This window comes from Setaria italica, chromosome IX (assembly GCF_000263155.2).
Source record: "Setaria italica strain Yugu1 chromosome IX, Setaria_italica_v2.0, whole genome shotgun sequence".
NCBI classification, from domain to species: domain Eukaryota; kingdom Viridiplantae; phylum Streptophyta; class Magnoliopsida; order Poales; family Poaceae; genus Setaria; species Setaria italica.
Genome location: NC_028458.1, coordinates 57,195,461 through 57,215,959, shown reverse-complemented (window position 1 = coordinate 57,215,959; position 20,499 = coordinate 57,195,461). Strand labels below are relative to the sequence as shown.

At 46.1% G+C, this 20,499-nt stretch overlaps 3 protein-coding genes across 5 annotated transcripts; 1 reads left to right on the top strand and 2 right to left on the bottom strand.

Annotated features, from left to right (window-relative positions):
- The first annotated feature begins 5,656 nt into the window (after positions 1 to 5,656).
- On the top strand, positions 5,657 to 10,040 carry LOC101756493 (calcium-dependent protein kinase 7). The gene is made up of 8 exons (XM_022822909.1): positions 5,657 to 6,269; positions 6,374 to 7,244; positions 7,725 to 7,868; positions 7,956 to 8,108; positions 8,282 to 8,397; positions 8,477 to 8,644; positions 8,918 to 9,142; positions 9,665 to 10,040. The coding sequence occupies exons 2-8, from the start codon at positions 6,545 to 6,547 to the stop codon at positions 9,740 to 9,742; spliced, it is 1,584 nt and encodes a 527-aa protein (XP_022678644.1). The 5' UTR covers positions 5,657 to 6,269; positions 6,374 to 6,544; the 3' UTR covers positions 9,743 to 10,040.
- A 297-nt stretch (positions 10,041 to 10,337) lies between these two features.
- On the bottom strand, positions 10,338 to 12,329 carry LOC101755828. 3 transcript variants are annotated; one of them, XM_022822910.1, is made up of 4 exons: positions 11,945 to 12,329; positions 11,038 to 11,690; positions 10,736 to 10,936; positions 10,338 to 10,640 (listed from the first exon to the last, which is right to left on the bottom strand). In XM_022822910.1, exons 1-4 carry the CDS (start codon positions 12,234 to 12,236, stop codon positions 10,596 to 10,598), a joined length of 1,191 nt encoding a protein of 396 aa, XP_022678645.1. In that variant the 5' UTR covers positions 12,237 to 12,329; the 3' UTR covers positions 10,338 to 10,595. The 3 variants fall into 3 exon arrangements, with proteins under 3 accessions (XP_022678645.1, XP_004985868.1, XP_004985869.1); XM_004985811.2 differs by having other exon boundaries at positions 11,996 to 12,327; XM_004985812.2 differs by having other exon boundaries at positions 11,038 to 11,687; positions 11,996 to 12,326.
- Positions 12,330 to 17,990: 5,661 nt separating this feature from the next.
- On the bottom strand, positions 17,991 to 19,302 carry LOC101755417 (RING-H2 finger protein ATL8). The gene has a single exon (XM_004985810.3). It carries the CDS (start codon positions 18,938 to 18,940, stop codon positions 18,266 to 18,268), a length of 675 nt encoding a protein of 224 aa, XP_004985867.1. The 5' UTR covers positions 18,941 to 19,302; the 3' UTR covers positions 17,991 to 18,265.
- Between the last annotated feature and the right edge of the window lie 1,197 nt (positions 19,303 to 20,499).

The window sequence follows — 20,499 nt, the reverse complement described above, 5'->3', positions numbered from 1 at the left end:
TCCTATGTGTCCCACGAACCTATTCTTCCATGACGTCTGTCCCTGTCATATGTGGTATAAAAATACTTAATAAGGACATTTGATTCTTTTGTATCTAAAGGAAATCTGTTGCCCAACTTTGTGTAAGAAGCTTAGGTTGGAAGATATGAACTGTCCTGAAACAAATTCCAGTACGATAGTTGAGCGCGAAAGAAAAGCTATAGAAGTATTATTCCACCACGTATATTTTTGCTCTTTTGATGTCTGCCCAAGAAACCGAAAATTGCATCTCTCTAGCGCCTAACTGCACCCCCGATCGATTTTTTTTTCCTGTTGAGAATGCCAAAACTTAAAAGAGGTGTACTGGAGCAGTTCTCTCGTTAGGAAACCTCCCACCAATTATACTTTATTTCATGCGATGCTACGTAAAGCTCATGGTGTTTGGTTGGTTCAAATGTAACATAATTTGATCATTTAAGGTAACAGGTCCCATTGCATATGTTTGGTTGCGGTGGTTTGTAATCAATTGACACTGTAATTGAATCTCTTGCCTAAATAATATCTATACAAGTTTGTTACCCTTCCTCCTCCACCGTAATCAGATACAACACTCACACCGTAATCTGATTACGTTACTAGAGTGCAACCAAATAAAGAGGATCGCTAAATACACTATAATCTGATTCCATTGCCTTAGCACGAACCGCACGCTGCGTAGTTTCGCGCTGCAGCATACCACTGTCGACCTTGTTGCTAAAAACGCACGGCACCATCCACTAAAAAAGGGCACAAAATCACTGTAGTACACGAGACCAAAGACATTCAGCGCGTATATCACCAGTGTTGCACGGGCAAAACAGTGATGATGAGCCGAGCGCGACGGGTGAACGACAGACAGATCGGGCAGCGCGCGCGGTTGCTGTCAATGGGCGCGCTGATGAGGCACGAAACAAAACAAAAAAGGCGATTAGCCGTGAGCTCGCGCAAGAGCGATTATTTGATCCAATCACCAATCAGTCTCGTGCGCGGCCGCGACGCGAACAGGGGGGGATCATGTACTGCGTCACCGTATCGCGCATGGGCCATGGCGTAATGCCTGTCTGTGTGTTGCTGATTCGTGCTCAGTGCTGAGGCAATTTGCTTCGCTTGCCTGACTGCTTCTGCGTGGCAGCACGTGCACGTATACTTAATCGAGGGGTAGGCCCGGGTGCCATAGATAGCATATGCTATATGCGTCTTGTGATGCCAGTGCTTACGTGGATGGATAAGGCAGCGCCGGGGGATGATTGAGATCAAGGAAGCAGTAGTGGTCCTCTTTTCTTCTCAGCTGTTGACATGGCTTCATCCCGGGCGTCAACAGTGCACCCCACACTGGAGCTTGGCCCGCGGTTTTCTCTGTTCCTGGCTTCCTGCTGCAAAACTTCCTCCGTGGGCTGCTCCGAGAAGCGTCGTCGGTGTCGCACTGTTTCGCGCCCCCATGCATTCAGAGCTCCGCGCAATAAGGGCCTGTTTGGCAACCAAGTGTTAAAGTTTAACACCCGTCACATCGGATGTTTGGATGCTAATTAAGAGTATTAAACATAGGCTAATTATAAAACTAATTGCATAGATGGAGTGTAATTCGCGAGACGAATCTATTAAGCCTAATTAGTCCATGATTTGATAATGTGGTGCTACAGTAACCATTTGCTAATGATGGATTAATTAGGCTTAATAGATTCGTCTCGCGAATTAGCACAAGGTTCTGCAATTAGTTTTATAATTAGCTCATATTTAGTTCTTCTAATTAGCATCCGAACATCCGATGTGACACTGTTAAAGTTTAACACCTCGTATCCAAACACCCCCTAAAGCTTTGCAGTCCGAAGCTTTGTTGCGAGACCCAACGCAACAGGCGTGGCGCTCGCAAGACAGCAATGCAAGAGGCAAGCCGGGCAACGGACACGGAGCACCGACCCGTCCACATGATCCGTGAGCGTGATTGGTAGCGGGGAGGGGCTCTCCTGGGACCATCCGGCACCATTTCGTACACCTAACCTAGTTTGGTTCCCCACCCACACCATATGTCTGCACCACCTCGTTCACTTCTCCTCCTATACCGCATCTTTTCATTTGTGTAAATCTTCCTTCCATCGCGAGTTAGGATAGCTTGGTACACGGATGGTGCACAACCTAAAACTTAGATATTTGCATGCATCCAAATAAAATCTCATCTCATACATAACCAATCATAACTACCGCATCGATCATCCTGAATCCGAGTCACGCACCACAACCAATCACGCCCGTAGCGATCGATCCACACCGCGCCCGTACGCCCCCGTACTCGGAGAGGGAGATGGATTGTACACGCGGACATGCGGTGATGGCCTGATGTGGCAGTGTACGGAAGACGACGGGCGAGGCACCCGATTTGGCCCCGGCCGGCGGCCGTCCTCCACGGGCCACGGCTCCACCCGGTCCCAAGCCCAGATCTGGGTGCACCCACCTCCCGCGACAGGCCGCGGAAAGCGACCCGGGAGACCACGCGCGCCGTGCAATCGCGTCGCCAAAACCCGGCAAAAATCTTCTCCTCCCATCCCACACTGCCACGCGGCCATGACCCACGGCCCCCGGGAAACGGCCGGACGGCGCCATTGGATGGAGTCATCTCATCGGACTTCCCGTTTGGTTTGCTGCTGCTGCTGCCCGCTGCGGTGTGGTGTCCCGTACAGCATCCAAAGGGCAACAGCGGATACGATCTGTGCAGCCGGATGCGAGTTGGTGAGGAACAGCTAGTGGTGGATGTGCAGGGCCGGAATTAGATTCACGTGGATTGCGCATAAACTTTGTTGTCAGGAAAAGGAGAGCTTCGTTCTGGTCTAATAACAACACACAAATGGACGATGGAGTTGCGTGTGGCGTGTACTGGAGAGGTCCAGATTCTGTCTTTAGAGTTTAGAGAGAAACGAACGGTCTTCTTGTTTCGGACAAGTAATCGTGCTCCATGATTTAAGACGTGGATAAACAAGATCCAGACATGGTGGGAAGCATCTGCCGGAGCGATAAACAAGCTGCACTACGTTGCTTGTTGCAAAAATCTTTCAACTCTTTGTTTAAAACCGTGTAGAGAAAGCTTCAACGCATAACACTACCAAGAATAAGAAATCGTCGTAGCATCGCATCTTTCGCCAATGATGTATAATCCATCCATCCTTGCATGCTTCAAAGTCACGCCACCTCACCTGCTTTACTCGAAACAAGAAAGTCCGTCCTACACTGATATCCAGATTAGCGTATCATCCCTGCACATAATGGCGTGCACTTACACAAAAAAGGTGAACAGTTACTCACAGAGGTGAAAAATAAAGTCCAAAAAAAAGAGTAACGTTCAGAGTCACAAAAAGCGTGCAGGGACGTTCAGGGAAGTCAGTCGATCGCACAGTGGCTCGAGGGCGACCTCTCAATTGCTGGCTGCTACCTTCCTTTCGAGAGATGGTGATCCATGGCTCGGCAAAGCAACGCGGCAACCGCTGATCTGATCCGATGATCGCCGTGAAAGCGACGACGGGCCGGGGCCGGGCGGCCTACTCGTAACGCAATTCACGCACGCGAAAAAATTCTAGTCACCTGCCCTGACAAAAATGCAAAGTACTTTACTGCCACCGGCGTAGCAGTAGTAGAACTCAGAACTGAATTGAATTTGCAGCCAAGACAACGGCATGAACACGTTTGCTGGACGAGTGGTCGGAGCTGACAGTTCATTCCGAGCACTCCATCCTGATAACTTTTGGCCTTTTGCCGAACCGAAGCACTCGTGCCATGCAACATGTTGACCTATCGGTGCTGTCTCAAGTGGTGATGAGCTTTACTTTTGTGTCGACTTCAGAGCTGGGATTGGAAGGTTGAGACTTGGGAGTGGAAAAAGGGTCACCGGCAGGCGGCAGCTGCCAGTACTAGTTTGAGCGAGTATGACAGCATCAACTCTGCCAAAAATGATTGAGCTGAAGCTAGCACTACTCGTGCCATGTGCCAGTCCGCTCATTTGCATGCGTGTTAGTATGTTACTGTCAGCGTGGCACGGTTCAGATGTTGACGGATGCAATGCAAGCGATCCAAGCTGGCCCGAACCCTCCGAAATTCCATCTCACCACGCCAGTAATTTGGCGCTGATTCGACACGCTGCATGGTGGGAATTCTTCCCGAGTTCCGAATGCACGTTCACGTCGCCGTAGCTAGAGATGAACATCCTCAAGCTCTCAATCTCACAGCATGCATAATGAACTCGCCAGCACAGCAGTTCTTCTTCTTCTTCTTTTTTTGTTAGAGAGAGCTGCAGATCTTATTTTTAAATACTAATGCTACTGGAAACCTTAATTTGACCTCGTATTATCCTAGTTTGACTTCTCCAGGGAGCATATTGCCCGCCGGTTTTCTGCTGCATCACAATTCACAGCGAGCTTCTGCCATGTGGGCCTCGAAGGTCGCCCCCACACGACTTCCCACGGGCCCGTGCCCTGTGCGTAAACCCATGTGGCTCTGACTCACCACTTGTCCCCTGCTCCAAGCCAAATCGCAAAAATAAAAGCGGTGAGGTTTTTTTCAATCATGTGGCTGGGACGGCTTCAGGTCAAAATCAAATCAAATCAAATCCCCCCTTCGTCTCTCTGCTAATGCGTTTTATCCGAACACACTCCAACCATTTTCCCCCCAAATAAAACACGCGATTCTGAACGGCACCGACCGACCGCTCGGATCGAGTCACGGAGACGCAGCAGCGTCCGTGCATCCTTGCTCCTACCAGACGTGCGGCTGACACCTGGGTCCCCGGCGGGTGGGGCATCCCTGTCCGTGATCGGGTTGGATTCCGGTTGGGCTCGTTTTCCTTTTCTGTTTTGGTCTCATTAGGTAAGGCATAGACGCTGTCACGCTAGCGACGCTACTGTGTCTCGCCTCGCAGGAGAAAGCTCAGCGGTGGAGGTACTCTTCCTTTTTGCACCCTGGCTAAAGCCTCAACTGCAACTTGGCCCTCAAGGCAGTGGAAACTTATAGCGTGTTCGGCACAGCTGGCTGCAGCTACATAGTCCCAGTTACCAGCAGCTACAGTGCTGGACTGCTGCAGCTGCAACCGCCGCCAGCTGAAGAAAAGGGAAAGTTTTTTGGATAAACTTATATTAAATTTTTTTCTATGGAAATATTCCAATCCATATTCTTCTCTAATTTATTCCAATTAGCAATTTGATACATCATATACGAAAGAATTTAAGAGCCAGATGAAACTACACAGTATAGCACGTACAGATACAGATACACCATGAGCTCAAGTTTGACTTTCTAGAAAAGTTGATTGAATGAATAAAATTAGCACCCCGGGAGGTGTGACACTCTAACTTCGTTTTGTCCCGGATAAAAAAAATCCATGATATTTTACAAAAAAAACTAACTGTATATGTCGCTGAACACTAATACAAGCAATACTAGCAAATCGTTTCTGACTCAGTTATCAGTTCAAAGTCTTCCTAGTCCGTCCCCAAACCGCTAGCAAAACCGCTGCTGGTTTCTGTCGGCGCCCCCACGCAAAAACCGGTGCAATACTCCGGGAGTCTGGGGTCCCCGCCGCAAAAACGTCCCCACGCTGCGTCGCACCTAACCCCTCGCCGTCCGGCTATAAAACCCGGCTCGCCCCCTTCCGCTCCTCTCTTCTCCCCATCTCCATTTTTTTCCTCCCATTGTTTTTGCATTTTAGTCCCTCAGGAAGCTGCGATTTTGTGTCCGATCCGTCGGCTCGATTCTGCGCGTGCTTCGCTTCGATCGAGCGCGCCGGCCGTTGGAAGATCCCTGCGAGGCTCCTCGTTTGGCGGGTGCGAATCTGAGCTCGATTCTGTTTCTTCCCGCACAAATCTCGTCTTTTTTGGTATAGATTTGGCCTGTGGGCGCCCGTCTAGGCGTTTCTCGTGGGTTTCGGCTTTGTTTTCGCCGATTTGCTGGTGGATTTGGTGTTCTAGGCCTGTCAAGTTCGGATCTTGTGCGCAAGTTGCAGCATTAGGAACCCTCAAATTGGGGATTTTGTGTGGATTAGCTGCGGTTCTCGGTTTTCGGGTTACAAGGGCGCAGCCTACGGAGGAAGCTTCTCAAGGTTGCCTTTGGGAGGAGCTCTTCCACTTCTGGGGGTTTCAGTGGACGCGGTTGAGAGATTAGCTTCAGGAGTAGTCTGGCAATCTCGTTTATTGCGTGTTTTTTTGGTTACAAGGCTTGGGTGTCAAGTCTGGTGGTGGAAGCCCTCAGGCTGGAGATTTCCTGCCATCTCCAAGGTTTCCGCTTCCTCCTTGGCAAAGCTATATTTTCCTCTGCTAGTTATCTTTCCTTGAACTGACAAGTATTGATTGCTGATCAAGTCTTTGTTGTGAAATGTCAGGCTGCTGATTTCCCCCTCCCAGGAAGCCAAGTAAGGGCTTTCTTCTGGAGGAGCTCTTCCAGTTCCATAAGTTTGCGCACCACTACTATTTAATCTCAATTTGCATCCAAGAGATTCACAATTGTGTGAGACTGGGAACTCCAGAATTGATTGGGACAAGGTGTTCTAGGAATGGGGAATCAATGCCCAAACGGGACTCTTGGGAGTGACTACTACAATCGTCCCGCTTCTAGGTTCGCTGATGGATACCTCGAGGAAGATAGCTACTCCGACTTGAAGAAGTTTGAGAAGCCATGGCCTGAGGTGAACTCATTTAAGCCCACTGCTGCTGGTATTCTTAAGCGGGGATTGGATCCGACGTCTATCACCGTCCTTGAAAGGAAGACAGCCGACCTAAGGGAACATTATATAATTGGTCGGAAGCTTGGTCAAGGGCAGTTTGGCACAACATACCTCTGCACCGAGATCAGTACAGGGTGTGAGTATGCATGCAAGACCATCCCAAAGCGCAAGCTCATCACCAAGGAGGATGTTGAGGATGTGCGCCGTGAGATCCAGATAATGCACCATTTGTCTGGCCACAAGAATGTTGTTGCAATCAAAGATGTTTATGAGGACGGGCAGGCGGTGCACATTGTGATGGAGCTCTGTGCTGGTGGGGAGCTTTTTGACCGAATTCAGGAGAAGGGGCATTACAGCGAGCAGAAGGCTGCAGAGCTTATAAGAATCATTGTTAGCATAGTGGCTATGTGCCATTCACTAGGGGTGATGCACCGTGATCTAAAGCCAGAAAACTTCCTCCTTTTGGACAAAGAAGATGACCTGTCAATAAAAGCAATTGATTTTGGTCTATCTGTGTTCTTCAAACCATGTACGATATCAAATCTGATCCATATAGTAAGGCATCCTTTATTACCATTTTTAAAGCATCAGATTAATGCTAGATAGATAGTAGTTTTCTGTACAAGATATTCTTGTACAAGATATTTCACATGTCCAGTTTTCTGTACAAGATATTCTTGTAGCTAGATAGTAGTTATGTCCAATTATCATCTGCTAGCATCCTTAAGCATGAGCAGCGAACTAGTATATAACAGTAAGGCATGACCTGTGCACTGGGATGTCCCATAATAACCCAAAATTCATTATTTTTAATAATGTTCTGCCTATCCTAAGGAATAGGATGGAGTAAATAAATTACAGAGTGCTATGATGCTGTTCATCAACACTTACTGTTGCTTATCTGACTCAATTAACCTTGATCAGTTTTCAATTCTATGCGTAAGCTATATGTGATTTCTGATGGGTCTATGGATAAAACCTTGATTTTCAACTATATTGAAAACTGCAGGTCAGGTTTTCACTGAGTTGGTTGGAAGTCCATATTATGTTGCTCCTGAAGTACTGCACAAACGTTATGGACCAGAAGCTGATGTGTGGTCAGCTGGAGTGATACTCTATGTATTGCTTAGTGGGGTGCCACCTTTTTGGGCAGGTTACACCTCTATTCTCAAGTGTTATATTGGTTGACTGTATTTCTGAATCGGAATGGCTAACTAATGAATGTGATTTATTCTACCAGAGACACAACAAGGAATATTTGATGCTGTCCTTAAGGGGCACATTGATTTTGACTCGGACCCATGGCCTAAGATATCTGAAAGTGCAAAGAATCTTATAAGAAAGATGCTCTGCCCTTGCCCTTCGGAGCGTCTGAAAGCCCATGAAGTACTACGTAAGTATATCTTAAGTCTTACCTATGTCTTCACTCAATTCAGTTGCCTGTCTGTTTTGTTGTCTAGCTGTTAGCTCCATTTCAACAATATGTTATGTTCCTCGAATTGTTTAAGGAATCACAAATTCCGTACTTCTTTACTGACAATACTGAATATTTTATATGAATGCCAGGCCATCCTTGGATTTGTGAAAATGGAGTGGCCACTGATCAAGCTCTTGACCCCAGTGTTCTCTCTCGGCTGAAACAATTCTCTGCAATGAACAAGTTAAAGAAGTTGGCTCTGAGGGTGAGTTCTTTTATCTACTTCATTACTTTCATATTTATATTTCAGCTGTTATGTTTTTTGACACTTCATGTGCTTCTAGGTGATTGCTGAACGGCTTTCCGAGGAGGAGATTGCTGGGTTAAGACAAATGTTCAAAGCAGTGGATGTTAAAAATAGAGGTGTAATTACTCTTGGTGAGCTTAGAGAAGGGTTAAGAAGATACGGTACTGAATTGGAGGATAGAGAAATTAGTGATATAGTGGAAGCGGTGAGTAGCTGCCATCTGTTTTTTGATTTCAGTGACTAAAACATGCATTTGTGCTACATGTGTGACAGGAGATATTTTCTTATTTAACACGTGACCTGATGTCAGCCTGTCGAGCATGCATTTTTTTTCAACACTTCTGGAAAAATACCTAAATAATGCATTTATTGGATAGTAGCAAATTCTCCTCTATTCTTGTATGGCATATGCATCTGTTTTTAGATAATATCTGCTTCACTGAAGTGCTTTGGCTGAAGTTCCTGAGTTTTTTGGCAGGCTGATAAAGACAATAATGTGACCATCAATTATGAAGAATTTATTGCTGCAACTGTGCCTCTTAACAAAATAGAGCGTGAAGAGCACTTGATGGCAGCTTTTACTTACTTCGACAAAGATGGAAGTGGTTATATCACAGTTGACAAGCTTCAACGAGCTTGTGGAGAACATAACATGGAGGACTCTTTCCTGGAAGAGATAATTTTAGAAGTTGACCAAAACAATGTAAGTTGATTGTCTTTTACTTGAACCACAATACTAATGCTTAAGGATTTTCAGCACAAGTGCAGAACACTTTGGGTACCTAAATATGTCAACCTCGTTCTAGACCCTTGAGTCATGTAATCATGTGGGGTTGCAATGTAAAACATTGCACTGGTTCCTTATCCTGAATGACATTTTACTACTAGAATAAACACCTTTGGTGGCTGGGCATCAACCACATAGTCACACCTAACGCACACTGTCAATTTCAGTAACCTTTAAGGATTGGAAAATAAATAAATACATTTGGTGACAGCACAGCCATTGTCAATCTCCTAAAAAGGCCACTCGACATTAGTTTTGAATTTAGCTGCGAGGAAGGTTGGCTATTTTTAGCTTTGACCTGAAAAGTAGGCAGTACATTGCTGAACCAATATAGGGAGAAAACCAGGCCACAGTTCTTTTGATTACCGAGTCCAATGGTGCCTCTCAGGAGTTTTATTTTACTGAAAACTAATGCATGTGCTGATATTTGCTTTTCAGGACGGTCAAATTGACTACGCCGAATTCGTAGCCATGATGCAAGGCAACAAAGTTGGACTTGGGTGGCAACCAATGTAAACCACTTTGAATGTAACCTTGAGAGATGCACCTCAAGTACACTGATGCATACGTGATGTACAGATTTTGTTCTCTTTTCTTATTCATCATTTCTCCACAGCCCGAATTCGGGCTGACATGTACGAGAAGAGAGCAAATCAATTCATTAGTAGTAGTATTTATCCCAAAGAAGTGTGGGCTGTCAAGTAGTATATAGTTTGTTATGAGAGACATATATGTAGCAGCGGTATATGTTCATGTAGTTGCAATCATGTCCAGCGATTCAAAATACCAAAAGAGGCGCATTCGGTTTGTTCTCTGTTTCGTTCTGTTACAAGTTCTGTTCTGTGAGATCATATTCCTTCCAAATTTGCATTTGCGTAATCTTAAAAACGCGAGACTTATCACGCGGTTTTTCCAGTCAATCAAGCAGCCTTGTCATAGCACCGGGACTGGAGTTGCATGTTCTGCCGGCGACTGTGTTTGGGCTCCATGAGCCAAAGTGCCAAACCATGTGCAGGCAGAACAGCAAAATTCAGAGCCGCGTGCGACTCTTCCGCCTACCAGCGGATGAACCAAAGCGCGATTCGCCTACTGGAAACCGGTGGGCGAGGTGTTAAACGGTGAACGCTGCTGGTAGCCTGGCACACGTTTTGCTCTAGATCCTGAACAATTCTGCCGTCCCAGAAATTCAGAACCGGCAGTCAGACAGAGCAGTTCTACGTTTGCCTTCGGCAATGCTAATTTCATTTGGCTGGCTCGTAGAGCACCACGTTTGTTGTATGACAGTATATGGCCAATTGGCCATTCTATTGATGATCTATTCTAAATAGAATCTGACCGAACCTGGACGTGGATGAGCTGAAGGCTCAAGTCAGGTGCCCTCCGACACCCGGGACTCGTATGCAGCAGCCATCTCCTGCGAGAACATGAACAAGCTCTGCAGGTTAGTCTCTGAATATCTGCTGAAATCAGACTGGAGCGTGTTGTTTGCTGAAAGCCTGAAACACTCGCCTTGACGTCTCCGTCCTTGGACAGAACGCACCGCGACGTCACCGCGGCGCCGCCGCCCAGCGCCCACCCGACCTCGCACAGGAACTCGCCGTCGCCGAGCTCCTTGAACGCGCTCCACAGCTGCTTCGGCAGCGCCACGATGCCGTCCGCGTCCCTCAGCAGCTTGCTTGGTTCGTCGGGCGACAGCTCCGCGAACTTGCCCTGCTCACCACTCATCCGTCAAATTCTGTATCCATACATATATCGAAACCATAATTCTATTCAAAATCACGTAAAATTCAAATGTTCGATCGATCACTCACGGTCTCGGGGTCCAGCTCGCCGGAGAACCTCGCGGCCGCGGCGTCCGTGGTCTCCCACTGCCCAAGCACCTCGGAGACGTCGAGCTTCTCGCCGGCGGCGAACGCGGTCTCCCGGACGGCGCAGCCGCCGAGCTGCTCGCCGTTGCGGAACGGGCCGTACCACTGCTCGGAGAACACCTTGATGCCGCGCAGCCGGGCCTCCTTGCCCAGCGCCACGGTCTGCACCACCCGGACCCTCACCTCGGCGGCGCCGGGGCGCGCGACGCAGTGCTCCACCTCGAGCACGGGCGCGGGGCCCTTGGGCCACGCGGCGACGTAGGACCCGTCGCCGGCGTACGCGAACGCGAAGGCGGAGGAGGCGTGCCGCTGGTGGGAGGTGTGCACGGTGGCGGCGTCAGCCTCGCAGCCCACGGTGGGGAGCAGGCGGACGAGGCGGTAGTGGAGCGCGCACGGCGCGGCGGGGTCCGCGAGCGTGGGGCACTGCGTCTGCCAGTCGAACACCTGCACGCCCCACTCGCGGTACGCCTCCGGGACCACGTTCTCCGGCAGCTCCACGGGGTCGCCGGCCGCCGTGAACTCCGCGCCGAAGCCGTCCCACTCGCCGGACACGCGCGCCGCGAACTCTGCCCACTTGCTGTTATCTGCCAAACCTGCTGCACGATGGACTACTGATGATGAGTCAAGCTTAAAGTTTTGTCCATCCTGCAGAATCTCTTTCCCATTGGAGCGTGTGCCGTCGTGTGAACTACTATGATTAAAACCGAGTGCTCAATTTCGTAATCAGGTCATACCATTAGTCTACGACCTTTGCTGCATCAATTACAAAAGGCAAAAAAAAAAAAAGCTAAGAAGTGGATAGAACATGTGATCGTGCTCCCAATCTGTGCGTCCCGAGTCATTGGCTTACTGGAAAGAGCAAAGAACAACGAAACATGAGATGAGGCGAACGTCCGACGACCTGGCTGTGCGCCTGCGGTCGCGGCGTCCGTGGCGACGGCGTTGGAGGTCTCAGGAGAGACGACTCGCAGTGCCGTTCTCGCCGAGGAGTTGGAGGACCGCCGTGATCGAAGCAGGGACGATGGCCGCGAGCACGACGACGACGACGGCAAGGGCGCCGCGCACGCGGGCGGCGGGAGGAGAGCGCGGTGGTGGTGGGCGTCGGGGAGGGGCAGCAGGAGTTGAGCGGAGAGAAGCGGCATTGTTGCCTTGGTGGCTCGATCGACGTGTCGTATTGCCGTTCGCTTTTTCTATGGTCTTTGTTTTTTTGTGGCGCGTACGAATTACGATCCTCAACTCACGTCTATATCTCAACGCGGGTGAGGATAAAACATCTGTGGGTATGGTTTAGAGAGCGAGCTAGTGGCTACCATGACCGGGCCGCGCGGCAGGCCAATTTTGCTGTTACAGGACCGACATCGAGGAGATGGCTCAAGCCCAGATACGGCTAAGCATGCATGCGCCGCCTACTGAATCTGCATGCGCCGTGAGATCTTTGAATCGGTAAAGCAAGATGAGAGGAGCGAAGGAGTCAGAACCAACGCACACGCCGGGATCTCGTTTTGCGCGGGTAGCATTGCGGCGATCTTTTTATCTGCTGATCCCGCATGCTGGTCACTTCTTCAGTCCTCTGCCTTCTTCTACGCTCATTTAGTCATTTTCACAACCATGAGTCTATCACCGGTGAGAAGAGTCATGAGGTGAAACACACCTCAGATTCTCGGTGTGCTGTAGGGCTCGGCGATTGTGCGCGCGTAGTCTTTACATTTGTGTGTCTTATTCTTGGAGCTCCCTCGACCCCTTGGCATAGATTCATTTGAAGTAAGTCCAGCAGTTCAATTCATTTTTGGGATTTGGATACCTGTAACTCCCTCGTGAGGGTAATGAATAACATACTCACATTGATTTCTTGAATTCTAGCACGGACACCCGTTGATTAGTGGATTCTGTGCTCCTTCTACACTGTAAAAAAACATCTGTGTTGAAAGAAGATCAAGAACATCTGTCTTGAGACTTCAATATATACACATCAATGAGGATGGTAAGAGAATTTATGCAATCATATTAATTATATTTCTATTTTTTTGTTTATTTTTTGAAATATACAGCTTCACGTTGTAGTTTACACTTTCTTAGACTGAAAGGCATAACGACTATCATAATTCTACACCCTAGATTATTCAACAATGAGGCGGTCCTCATCGCAACCGTGGCATCTATTGGAAATATGCTGCAGGGGTGGGACAATGTGAGCATCGAAGGTGAAATAAAATTATTATCTTTATTTCATATATATCACTCTATATACTATCCTTTGTTCTATAGCTTGGCCAAGCGCTTATGTGAATAAATTTGTCAAAGAAAATATGAAAGCTAAAGACTCGACAAAGTTCGGTGGATAATTTATTTACTGGAAAATAAAGTAAGAAGCCTCATGAAGATGTTGTGTTCATAGGATTTTTTTCTTCGAAGATGTTGTGTACTTGTGTTACTTTATTGTTAATGATGGGAATATTTAATCATTTTATTGGTCAAAATAGTTGTTAGTAGTAATGGACAAATGACCACAACAACAGATCATATGCGACCCAATGTATTGTGCACTCCAAACTAGTCTATTTCTAGAAGTAAGAAGTACATTATAATTTGAAAAAAGTTGAAATTGCCATTGATACTTAGAAAGGCTTGGTCACAAAATTTACAAAGATACCTATAAATTCAATTACTAAATCCGAATGTAACATTCAAACATATTTTTGTCTTTAAAGATAGATGAAAACTAGAAAAATAGTATAACTAAGTCCATCTAATATAATATAATAGAGATGTTATACGACTCAGTTGCACTCTAGTATCAAGGGACTCGGCCTGAACTGGATAAAAATAAAACATGTTGGTGAATATATGGTAACTATCATAAGTCATAATAACCAATATTAAATTAAGCAATTAAGCTAGTTTACCACATGTGCATAGTGTTCCCTGAATTTATTTTTCTTCACACCGCAGTGAATATACGTTACCTATCATGCACAATAGACATTATTTATTTGCTTAATTATGTGCTCAAAGTTTTGTTTATTTTCTCAGTAGATACAAACTTAAAATATTAATTGTATTTTCAGCTGCTATGTTCAACATAAGGGAGGAGTTCCACCTGCAAAGCATGCCACAAATTGAGTCACTTGTCGTGGCAATTGGCCTTATCGGTGCAATGATAATCACAACATTTATTGGATCATTGGCAGACACATTTGGTAGGCGAAAGATGTTAATCATCTCATCAATCATATACTTTCTTGCTTTAATATCCACAGTAATGATTTCGAGCATATACATGCTAATGTTTATGAGACTTATGACTGGATTTGGTATTGGATTGGCTATGACAATTGTTCCACTATATATCTTGGAGATTTCTCCTCCAAGCAAAAGAGGACTATTAAATACATTTCCTCAATTAAGTGGCTCTAGTGGAATGTGCTTCTCTTATTTTGTTGGATTCTATGTTTCGTTAATACCAAACAAGAATTAGAGGATAATATTTGGCATACAATCAATACCTTCATTTATCTACTTTATTTTGTCCATCTTCTTTTTACCCGAGTCTCCAAAATTGCTAGTACATCATGGAAGAGCTGATGAAGCAAAGAAAGTTTTGGAAAGATTGAGAACAACAAAATATATCAAGGGTATGCATAGCAGGACCAATGAAATTAAATTTATTCTAACAATATTGCAAATATGAAAGACATTTATCTAGTCTACATATTTGTTATGCTATTTTGTAGGTCAAATAGCTCTTCTTATTGAAGGCACAAGAGGGAGACAAACTACATCATCTCTAGAAGAGTACCTAATTGGACCTAATGATGAAATCACTGATCATAATGGCTTCAAAGGAAGATATTATAAAACTGTATGGGCTTAACGAAGGTTCTCATTGTATTGCCTATCCAATTAAAGGCGAATACACACATGAAAATATCATTGGTTTTTCCACCACCCATGGCACATTACATTTTGATTCAGTTGCTGACCTTATTGGAAGTATCCATACGATATTTCCGAAGTTAAGCACTAAATTATGAGTGTAAAATAAAAATATTGTGGGATCAACTATATCAAGTGAAGGCAGCTCATGTAACACATTGGTTCCTACATATCTTTAAATATTATTCATGTTAATATAGAACTTTATCTACGCATAAGACAATTTGATTCACTCTTGTTAAACATATATTGATTACTATGGGATCTTACCTTCGATTGAACCTCTAGATTATTTCTAGAGTTAATGTGTGATATATGTTGAATAAATGACTTGTTGTCTCACTAGCTTTTATATGCTAATAGGAAAACAATGTATCTAGTGAGATAGAAGAAGATGATGAAACTGAATGGGATTAGGAGAATCAAATTAAGTTCAACGAACATGCGATGAAACATAATGGAGATAATCTTGAGGATAGCATATACGACCCGCTAAAGACTAGATTAATAATACAAACATACAAGATTTTTCTCCATCACATGGAAGCATTATTGGCATAAAGAGGAAGAGGAGTGGATTAGAAACTGGAGGATGCGGCTTAGAAATTGGTGGAGGATGGCAACTAGCTTAGAAATCATTTGCAAGAGATAGATCAAATGAGCAAGTGCAACATGGCATGCAACGAATGTACATACATAAAGAAGTCGTACCAAATTCAAATGACTTATCATTGGACATTGATTTAGGTGAAAAGTTCATCCAAGATACTGCTATAGTTAACAAATCTATTTTCCCAAAAGATCATATCAAAATTAAGGATATTGATTTTTTAAAAGCTTTATCAATCTAATGGGGACATCTCAAAAGACATAAGGTGGACTAATATGTTAACACATGGGGTAAAGCGTGCCTAATTGTAGCAATTGGATTACAAATATTTCAACAGGTAAAATGGTTTTTTTGTTTTTGAATTATGAATATATGGTATATAAATATGTGCTATTAAACTATTTTAATAATTGCAATACTTTTTGTTAAACTATGTATGAGATATCACTATGTACATAACCCATATTTTTTATTTAGTTTGCAGGAATAATTGTCATTCTCTATTATACTCCAGAGATACTTAAGAAAGCTGGTATTGGAGTTATTTTCTCAAGCATTGGTCTTAACTTATTTTCTGCCTCCATTCTTATAAGTAGCCTTATGACCTTGTTGATGCTACTTTTTATTGGGATAACTATGAATCTAATGGATCGTATAGGGAGAAGGTTAATAATTTTATCATTATCTTAGTTACATAATTTATTTCCTAAGAGTTTTTTCTATTTTATATTATTATTATTATTATAATAAATATATTAATGAATGCTTTATTTTATTCTATGCAGGTGACTACTTCTACTAACAATACCAATCTTGCTATTATCTCTACTTGTACTAGTTATTGTCAAAATTGTTGCACTAAGCACTCAATTGCATGCCATTCTCTCGACGATCAGTGTTGGCATGGGGTTTGGTCCAATCCCAAATATTTTATGTTCAGAAATCTTCCCTACCAATGCTCGGGCTGTTTGTTCAACTATATATAGCCAGACATTCTGGATTGGTAACATTACGGTCACATATAGCCTCCCTGTGATAATAAGATATCTCGGTCTTGCTGGTGTTTTGCGGTTGTATGCAATTTTTTGTGGGTTTTTTTTTCATATATGTTTAATGGAAGGTTCCAGAAACTAGAGGCACACCTGTGGACGTTATTGCAGAGTTTTTCTCGCTTGGAACATCCATCCATAAAGTCCAACAATCAGAAAAGTAGAAATAGGAGGAGATTTGGAGCGAATCATTTGACTCCAGATATTGTTTTTTATACTTTCGCATTAGTTATGATTGTACTTGATATGATTGTACTTAATGATATCAGTGCTCTCTATTGTTGGAAGTGTTGGGAATCTTTATATGGAAAAATGTCCTAAGAAGTTGGGACTAACTTTCAAGTTTGAGGCCGAATCTCATGCTAACTTCCTAAGATGAAAAATCTTACGAAGCGGTGTGATGGGATATTATAAGGTTCCTCACAAGAATTCAAGTTAGTTGCTCTTGCTTGGCCACCCATTTAGGGGCCATATATATACAACACATGAAGGGGAGGGTAATTTTCATATGAGGTTTGCAAAATGTACAATTCACGGTTTATGTCCTTATATAAAACATATGATCCTCTCTATGCCTATGTTTGACCATACCTGATGGGCATTTTCATGTAGCATAACGATCAGATATTTTCCATTATCAAAAAGATTTTTCATGAGATCACTTAGATAGATGATGGAAGGAAACAATTGCATGTTCATTCTTTTTATTGATTAAGAATGGTTAAGCAATTATGTAATCTCAATATATACATTCTGGATTATATTATGAATTGTGGTTAGAAAAAACTCCAAATAAGACATAGTCAAACAAAATGAATCATAAAGTCCCAAATCATATAAACTAGGCAGTAGGTTTGAAATAACAAGGCCATGCGATTCCCTCCTGCATCTACTCGCACCATTGTCCCGTCTGGCAAGCAAAAATATATGCCGCCACCTTGTGTATGTCGTTGCTTGGGCTTGCCATCCATGCCCTCGATGAGGACCTCCCCATTGGGAATGACCTTATTGAACATATGATTCATCTCCATTACTAATAGATTACTTTATGTTTTTTGTTGAATTATTCGGTGCATTTGAAAAGAAAAACATTTCCGAAGAGAAACTATTTTCGATTCTCTTGGGAAATATTTTTTTTGTTCTAGTAGAACCTGAGGAGCATTTCTAATTCTGTCTCTGAATCCTTGAATTGTTTGGCAGGGATTCTTGTATTTCTCTTCTGAAACAATTTCCGTTTAGTAGAGAGAGAGAGACGGTTTGATTCAATAGAGTAGAATAGGGTGTATACCGTTCGCAAGATTACAAAAAGAAACTGCTTATACTGCGAAGAATGGAAATAATGTTTTGCTTCTCAGTTTCACATCCCATGATGTTTTTTACATGTTTCTGGTTTCTGAACAAGTATTTACATGATCGATCTACCTAAATTTGACAGCATCAACGTTTAGATCCTTAGCATAAAAGAACTCAAGTCGATGTAAAGATTATCAATCCAGTTTACGGAAATCGGCGGTGCATGACGAGGAGAGAATTCCAGTGGAGCTAAAGATTCTCGAGCTAAGATTTGCCGAACCAGTTGTCAGAAACCGGCGGTGGCGCGTGATGATGAGACAGGCTCCATGACGGCGTGGCACTTGCTAGAACGGTCAGTGTCACCGCCGGAACCGGAGGACGACGATGAGGCATCCTCCATGGCCGCCTCGCACTTGCGGCAGCGCTTGGGGTCGGGCGGCCGCTTGGGTGGGTCGTCGACGACGAGGACGCGGCGGCAGGAGGGGCAGGACGAGTGCGCGCCGAGCCATGTGTCGACGCACGCGACGTGGAAGCCGTGGCCGCACTGCGGCAGCACGCGGATCTCCTCCCTGGGCGCGAACTCCGACAGGCAGATCGCGCACTCCGCCAGGATCTCCTCCTCCTTCCCGGCCACGGCCGCGGACCCCCCGCGCGCCGCGGCCGCCGCCGCCACGGCGTCCTCGTAGGCGAGCCTGGGCAGCGCCCTGAGCGCCTTCTTCCTGAGCCCCTTGGCCGCCGCGGCGGGAGCGCCGGCGGAGGACGCGGCCCCGCGGCGGGAGCGCGCGCACCGGGCGACGGCGGCGAGGCCCACGACGCAGATGAGCGCGCAGAGGAGCGCGGCGAGGATGACGACGACGTCGGAGTCGACGGCGAGCGGGCTCGTGGGCTCGGCCTCGGCGGCAGGGAGGGTGGGGTACTGGCCGGAGTTGGTCTGCAGGAGGCGCCGCGCCGACGAAGCCATTGGCCGGATCGGTCGCAGGCGGGGTGGCAGGCAGGGCACGGCACGGCGAAGGGGATCAGGGGACGGGGAGGGATGGAGTTTTATCGCGCGCAGGCGCAGTGGCAGTGGTGATTAATGGAAGAGAAAGCTTTTGTGATCTGGGTGGCTTCTCAGCTGGGAGTTGGGCCGTTGGAAGTTGCAAGAGAAAGAGAGAAACTGGTGGGGGAGTCAGAGCTCGCGGTGCGTTCGTGTCTTGGTGACATGGCGCCGAGGTAAAGCAGGTGCCACGGGCCCCACAGCACAACTTGACCTCACCCCGGCACGGCAACGGTGGCCATGGACACGCGACGGCCGCGCCGCAGCGAGCGCGCGCATTGGGGAATCCGCCGTGGGATCTGCTCCCGGGTGCCGTGTGCCGGTGGGTGCAGGGGTGTAGCGCGGGGCGGGGCTGCGGCTGGGAGGTGGTGGCCGCATGGCCTGATCCCTGATGGGTACACGAACGGCTGCGGATCGCGGTGGGTTCGTTCGCCACTTCGCCGTTCGCGTGCGGCGTCCGCTGGGCTCGCACTTGGCGTCTCTCCCGTGCCCGTCCGGCGGCCGCCGTAGTGGTAGCCGGGAGGGGCTGGCAGCTGTAGTTTCTGTCGATCAGATCAATCTGACTCGATGCTCCAATCATCGGATCATCGTAGAATGAATCTGCAGGCAGCAGAGTAGGCGTGGCAGGAAGCTGGAACTTTCTGCCTGCGGATAACTCGTTGCCAGCTTGCCTGCGTTTGCGTTTGCGTTTGGGTAGCGTGCACTGGGAGAGGGAGAAACGGCCTCGAAAAAAACTGCTTGATCCGAGGGAGAGGAGAAAGGTTCAAGGGGAAGCAAAGGAGGCCGTTGGCTTGCACATCACTTCTCTGCCAATTGGAGCTGTTTTTCTGATTGTGAGCTCTTGAGAGCCCCAAAGAATTTATCCATCAGAAATTCAACCTCGAGTAATCATGCACGCAGTGCAATATAAAGTTCGGAGTGTCCAGTAACCTGCGCTGCTTTTCCTTTGTCGAAATCACTGTGGTGGTCCGATAGACAGCCACTAATCCTTTGTGAACATTCCTGACGACTTTCCATGGGGAAAATCATTATGCTACGCAAGGTACAGATGCTGATGCGGTAGTAATTTCATAAGATAAAAATTAAACGAAGCCCTATGCACGTGGAAAAGCAAAGGGCAGGCCTTCAAGGAAAAAAAAAGGAAAACAAATGTTATTCTCATCACCATAAAATCGAGATCCCACATCACAAGGTTTCGTTGCAGGTCACGAAAAGAGAACCTACGAACCACTGACCGCTGCTCTTTACATGCGGTCCCAAAGAATCGTGAGTGCAAGCAGCGTGATCCTGCCGAAAGGCAAAAGAGGGCAAAACCTGCTGTGTCTCAAACTGTCAAACATGTGAAGCGCCTCTTCTGCATCGAGCCTTGATACGAGCCACTGACAAGTATTACTCAATACCTTTGCGATAGTTACAGATGCAAATGCACCATTAAATAGGGCATTCCTTGAGCAATTGGCAAGTAAAACTTGGAAAACAATGGG

Bases quoted from the DNA above. Each gene is read 5' to 3' on its own strand.
- LOC101756493 (XM_022822909.1), top strand. From the start codon at position 6,545: ATGGGGAATCAATGCCCAAACGGGACTCTTGGGAGTGACTACTACAAT. The intron at 8,398-8,476 runs GTGAGTTCTTTT...ATGTGCTTCTAG, and splicing joins TAAAGAAGTTGGCTCTGAGG to GTGATTGCTGAACGGCTTTC. The intron at 8,645-8,917 runs GTGAGTAGCTGC...GTTTTTTGGCAG, and splicing joins TTAGTGATATAGTGGAAGCG to GCTGATAAAGACAATAATGT.
- LOC101755828 (XM_022822910.1), bottom strand. From the start codon at position 12,236: ATGCCGCTTCTCTCCGCTCAACTCCTGCTGCCCCTCCCCGACGCCCAC. The intron at 10,937-11,037 runs GTGAGTGATCGA...AGTGGTGAGCAG, and splicing joins GCGAGCTGGACCCCGAGACC to GGCAAGTTCGCGGAGCTGTC. The intron at 10,641-10,735 runs GCGAGTGTTTCA...ATGTTCTCGCAG, and splicing joins CCAAGGACGGAGACGTCAAG to GAGATGGCTGCTGCATACGA.
- LOC101755417 (XM_004985810.3), bottom strand. From the start codon at position 18,940: ATGGCTTCGTCGGCGCGGCGCCTCCTGCAGACCAACTCCGGCCAGTAC.